We start from the raw sequence: 6,046 nt of genomic DNA, 5'->3' as shown, positions 1-6,046 counted from the left end.
AACTATGAGGTACTTGCTTACTGGATAGCCAGCCCCAAGCATTAAGCATGGCCACCTGCCTTGGATCAAGTGTTGGGGAGTTCAACCATCCTTAGCTATTAACAGTGCTGCTCACCAGTACATCTAGTAGAAACCTACTGGAAGCATAACTCAATGGGAATTCACACTGTTCTCAGTCTCCCTGTAGGTGTGAAGAGGCAGGCCAGAGCTCCCTAAAGTGGTGTATGGGAACTGACCCTGAAGAGCACCCTGTAATCTGCCTGCATCGCAACCCAAGGCCTGAAGCCTGTGAGGAAGGGGCTGGATGAGGAGGAATGCCCTACCTGTCTCCAAGAGGAGCTGCTTCAGCTTGCTGAGGTCTGAGTAGGTACATTTGGTTTCTTCCAGCTGGTTTACCTGCTCCTTCAGGGCAGTGTAGAGGTTGGACAGCTGCCCCATCTGGCGCAGGGCCTCCATGGTTTCGCTGTAGCGGCTGGCAGTACTGCTAGATGCAGAGGACTCACGTGGGAAAGAAGCAGTGGCTCCGAGCTTGTCCTTCTGCTCAGGGGATGTTGCCAAGGGGGTCTGGGTGACATAAGGCCCAGATGGAACTACGAGCTGGGTGGCAGAGGAGGATGCTGCTACAGGTGCCATAGGCTGTAATGCTGAGGTGCCCAATAGAGATGCTAGGGAGCCTGCCTGGGGCCCTGGCATGCTGGGCTGGGCTACAGGAGGCCCAGCCTGGGTTCCTGGGATGGCCAACGGAGTTGAAGGAGCACCAGTCCAGTCTCTTGGAGGTCCTGCTGGGGCAGCTGTCTGAGGCACAGACATGTCCACTGGGGTCCCTGAAGCACTGGGCCAGGCTCCAGGAGATGTCACATGAGTCTCTGGTGCACCAGCCAAGGCTCTGGGAGGTGTCACCTGGGTCTCTGGCACACCTGCCCAGACTCCAGAAGGCATCACTTGGGTCCCTGGAGCACCAGTCCAAGCTCCAGAAAGTGTCACTTGGGTCCCTGGTGTGCCAGCCCAGGCTCCAGGAGGTGCCACTTGGGTCCCTGGCACACTAGGCCCAGCTTCAAGAGGTGTCACCTGGGTTCCTGATGCACTGGTCCAGACTCCGGAAGGCATCACCTGGGTCTCTGGTCCACCAGCCCAGGCTCCAGTAGGTGTCACCTGGGTCCCTGGTGCGCTGGCCCAGGCTCCAGTAGGTGTCACCTGGGTCCCTGGTGCGCTGGCCCAGGCTCCAGTAGGTGTCACCTGGGTCCCTGGTGCGCTGGGCTCGGCTTCAGGAGGTGTCACCTGGGTCCCTGGCATGCTGGGCCCAACTCTGGAAGGCATCACCTGGGTCCCCGGTGTGCTGGGAGCTCCTGCTTGAGCAGCCATCTGAGTCACGAGTACACCTGTTGGAAGTCCTGGAGCCCAGTGCCTGGCTCCGGGAGTCCCTGCCTGACCATCCACCTGAATCGGCAGAGCAACAGCCCCAGCCTGGATCCCGGGAGTGACTATCAGAGTGGCTGGTGAGCCACGCCAAGTACCTGGCTGTCCCACCTCAGTCCCTGGAGCCCCCATTGGTGTCCCTGGGGCACTGGGCCAGGCACTGGGAGACACTTCATCAACATCCATCCCAGGAGCACCTTCCTGGGTCCCCACAACCCCAGGTGACACTCCAGCGGGCCCAGCCTGAGTCCCTGGGGAACTAGGCCCAGCACCAGGGGAACGTAGCTGGATTCCTTGACCACCCGCCTGAGCCTCTGAAGCCCTGGGCTGAGCCCCTGAGATCTCTGCAGGTGCGGTGGGGGTGCTTGCCCTGGTGTCAGGGGTCCCTGGCGGTGCAGATGGGGTGCTGGCTCGTGTCCCAGAGCTCCCTGCTGGCATGGAGGGGGTGCTTGCCCTGGTTTCGGAGGTCCCTCCCGGCACAGAGGGAGGTCTTCCCCGCGATCCAGCCGTCTTGGTCTGAACTGATGGGGTGCTCTCTTGGATCCCAGGAGAACCAGTCTGCATCCTGGAAGTACCCCCTGCAGTTCCAAGAGAGTCCACCTGGCTCCCTGAAGCCCCCACCCCAGTGGCGGAGGCTTTCCTGGCATGGGTGTCAGTGGCTAAACCTGGGTGCCTGGTCAGAGAAGTCTGGCCTATGATGGTCTCCACAGACTGGGATGCCTGGAAACAGAGCAAACAGGAAAACAATTTACAGGGGGGGGCACTGCCACAGAGCAAGCAGCACGGGTGGGGGCAGGGGCATTCTAGACCGAGCCCATCCATGCTTCCCCTTCGAGAGAATGTGCTATTCTTTTGTTATTAGAGAGAGAAACAGCAGCTGTAGAAGTCTATGGCCATTTCTCAGCTCTGTACCCAGAAGGGATGGGCTCTCTCGGAGGCTGGCTCACAGTGGGGTGAGAGGAAGAAGGTCTCTCACACTTCCAGAAGGGCAGGGACACAGGTATCTGTGCACACATTAGGTGGGGAGCAGTAGAACGGAGAGGAGCTTCAAAACCCCTCTAGGGAATGGTGGCCTCCAGATCCCAGCACATACAGAGGGGGTGGGGAGAGAAGCTCAACCATGTCCCCCTCAAAGGGGCTGAGGGCCTTCTGGATCCCAGTACGCAGAGGTGGGACTGATCAACAGGCTCCCATCCCTGAACTCAGTGTTCTGCCCTTCCTCTCTCATCCTCCTCAATCTCTATCCCTTCCCCTTGGCTTGGTTCACTCAACCCTTCCATTCATTCTCCCTTCTCCATAAGCCTCCATCTCCTTACCACCACACAAAACCTCTACCCCTTTAGTCTTACCCCCTTCCATCCCCCCCACCCTCCACCCCCTTTCTGGCAGATATCAACATACAAAATAGCTCAGCTACATCTCCCTCACATAAAACCCAACCTAACGGAGGCAGATGGCAGCTATTTGTGCCTGTAGAGAGCAAGAACTGGTCTATGTTGCGGGGCTGCTGCCACCACAGCTTTGTTGGAAGAGCTATGGTGGTAGAGCTCCCTGGAGGGGGTTCCCTGTGATGGCAGAAGGGTTTTCTTCTGCTGGCTTCACTACACCACCTCCTGGAACGACAGAAGCTCTGATAGCCGAATCCTCCTTCCATGGGCACAGCTGTGTCCAGACAGGGAGTGCTGGCTAACCGTCAGCAAGACTCTCATGTAGACTAAGCCTAAAGCCCAAAACTGACATTGCCTGGGCATATTTCAAGTTTGATGGCCACAGCATGTATCCTGAAGTCACCTAGGTCATGTGAAAATGGACTGGCTCCAAACTCTCCCACCTACTTGCAGGCATTACCAACATTTGAGTGGAACCTGGGAATTGGGCATGCAGAGTGCTAAACTCATCTGCATACTACTTTCCATTTTACCTCCCCAAAGGGGCAATGGATACCACGTGCTAGAAGGAATAAAGATTGAGTGACTGGGACCATGTTAGATGTGACTAGAGTCAGGGTTTGATCCCCAGGTCTTGGCAGAAAAAGTGGGGAGGGCAAAACATTGTTTGAGTGTCAAACTCAAGCACTGGGCCTATATTTGTATCGCTATCTTGAACCAGCACTTTCAGGAGACACATACCTTTTGATACCTGTAAATCTGAAGGCCTTTGAAGAGATAGCTATTATACAAAAACGGGTTTTCAATCTTAACAAGAGCACAGCTGATCTCTGTGGGTGCACCTGTGTGTTCAATAATACACTGTAGTTACTGTGCATTAAGTTTAGTCCTCGGATGACCAAATACTAAATCAATGCACAGTAACTGGTGCTGGCTTTTTAGTAATGCTAACTGTACAGTAGCCTAACAATACTGCACAATAGCCTATGAGCATGGGTTTTGCCCTGTAAAATGAGGTTACTGTGCTGTTACCGTCTTGTGTAGACGCACCCTGTATCTCTAAGATACAGGTTCATTTCATAAAGTGTCTGACATAAAAAACAGCAGCAGCAGTAAGACTAATCGGGAGTGTTTCACTGCAGGTTAGCCATGGAACAGAAGCTCCCAACTGATCAATTAACTTGTTGCCTAAAAGGTTTCATGGTTTGTTTGATTTTTTGTTTAGCTTTTTTTGGCTCCTGTTGGCTCTTAGAACCAGAGCGCTCTGAAGCAAGTCCTGAAATGAACTGCCATGGCTACTGGACTCCTTTGGGGCAATCTGTCTTCTCAGCTCTTCCCTCCTGAGGCCCATCGCAGGATCTCAGTAGGTAATCTGGGTGATCGTGAAGTATCTGGCTGAATACCAACCAGCATAGAAGATCCATAATTGCTTCCTCGGCTTGATAGACCATATCAGTGTTCCAGGATCTGCAGTTCCACATGTTTTTCACCTATTTTATGGACCTGCTAAAATGCTGATAATTATGTCTGATCCCCCTACCTGAATCTGCCTAAAACAGTCAATCCTTCCACAGTTGCTCTACAATATACCCATGCATTCAAATGCTGGCTTGTGGGCATACAACCTTGTTCGACTAGCTACACGGAGCACTAATGACACGGTGACTCCTACAAGATGGTTAATTAATAACGTTGGCACTTGCATGGTGCTGTAGAAGGTTATGTGGTAACTTAACCGCTTATGGGGCTTCCCTGACAACTCCTGTGTGGCCCTAGGGATGCATACAGCTGTGACATACATAGATCCATGCACAGCCTATAACAAACAAAAGCTTTGTTAGCTTTGAGGTCACTCAAGTACAAATCCCAGTCTGATCACTGAGGACCATTCATGGCATCGGAGCTACACATTCCTGAAAGCCAGTTTTCAACAACAAACATAGGTCAAATCCTTCAGCACCAAACCTCCAGGGGACAGGGAAAGGCCTGGATTTATACATTCCCCTCCCTCCCCTTCTATTAAAGTTGTTGTCTCTGCAGAAGTAGGGAAACAGGCCAAATATAGAGTCTCACCCCACCAGCTGCTTCTGAATGAAACACTCACAGAAGGTGGGGTCTTGCCTTTGTTTGTCACGAGGCAGTCTTCCAGAATTTCCCATCGCACCAGATTACTCAGTTCTTCTGGACTTGGATAGAGGCTCAATCTTTGCTCTAGACTTTTCTAGAGAAAAACAACCAAAACCAACACATGAACATAAGGATGGTTCTATGTCCTGTATTACTGATGTTCTCAGAAAGGGACTTTGTTGTTTTCTCCACTGACTCCTGGAGACTAGTAAATTAGGAATCACCCTAGATGATAGGTAGACAGGGAACACGGGTTCCATAAAATGAACTTCAGACTTATTCTGGGACTGATCAATAAAGATGCAGTGAAAACACAGAGCCAGACAAAGGCAAAAGAAAAGGAACAGCAACCTTGATTCCACAATGGAGGAGATCTTCCTGAGCTGTCTACCCCATCACTCCTTTTCGTAGGAGCAGGGACATTTCCTATCTTTGAACAATCTCATGGTGGCAGGGGGGAAACCAAGAGAGGCATATGGATCAACCTGGAGTTGTTCCTACTCTATCATTAGGAAGCAGGACGATATAGAAACCTAGCCAAATCTTGACTCCTACTACAAGTGGTTTGAGGTTCACAGATCATCTTAAAACCTGACCCTAAGGCAGGCTGGGCATCAAAGTTATTAAGCACCAGAGATGCCAACTACCTTTCAGGATGTGAGCCTTCATGATTCTTATTTTGACCTTGAGTCAGAAGACCCAGAGAAAATAAGATGCTTCTCCTTCCCTGTTATGCAGGGAAGGATTAACTGGGAAAAAAAGTCAAGGAAAGAGCTAGGGAAAGACCTGGCAACTAAAAAATAAGGTTTTTTGCCCAGGAACATACCAAATCAGTATTCAGATACTTCTGATCCATGAAACAGAGCTGCAGTTGACTGTCAACTTCCTGGGGATTTAGCTGTAAAAGGAGGCAAGAAAGGGAATTTAGTCAGCCTTCTGCAACTGGGTGTATGTGTATGAGAGGGAGGGGGAGAGGAAGAGGGAATGCTTTCAAAGGGGCATGGCCAATTTAGAGAGAAAAATTCATCTGTATTGTGCATATACACACCCGCATACACAATATACATACTGGCATATATTCTTCCCTCCTTTGCACCAGCATCTTCAGCTTCCAA

General features: G+C 51.5%; 1 protein-coding gene across 1 annotated transcript in view; it reads right to left on the bottom strand.

Annotated features, from left to right (window-relative positions):
- Window positions 1-6,046, bottom strand: part of QRICH2 (glutamine rich 2) — a 68,188-nt gene that overhangs the window by 37,351 nt on the left and 24,791 nt on the right. Inside the window, exons 3-5 of the mRNA XM_019501623.1 lie at window positions 5,758-5,829; window positions 4,909-5,025; window positions 324-2,136 (exon numbers count right to left, since the gene is read on the bottom strand). Coding sequence (XP_019357168.1) covers window positions 324-2,136; window positions 4,909-5,025; window positions 5,758-5,829 — 2,002 coding nt within the window. The remainder of the gene's footprint in view (window positions 1-323; window positions 2,137-4,908; window positions 5,026-5,757; window positions 5,830-6,046) is intronic.

This window comes from Gavialis gangeticus, unplaced genomic scaffold (assembly GCF_001723915.1).
Source record: "Gavialis gangeticus isolate Ggan-Ray unplaced genomic scaffold, GavGan_comp1, whole genome shotgun sequence".
In the NCBI taxonomy this organism is placed as follows: Eukaryota; Metazoa; Chordata; order Crocodylia; family Gavialidae; genus Gavialis; species Gavialis gangeticus.
The sequence above is the reverse complement of the archived record's forward strand: the minus strand, read 5'-3'. Positions and strand labels throughout refer to the sequence as shown.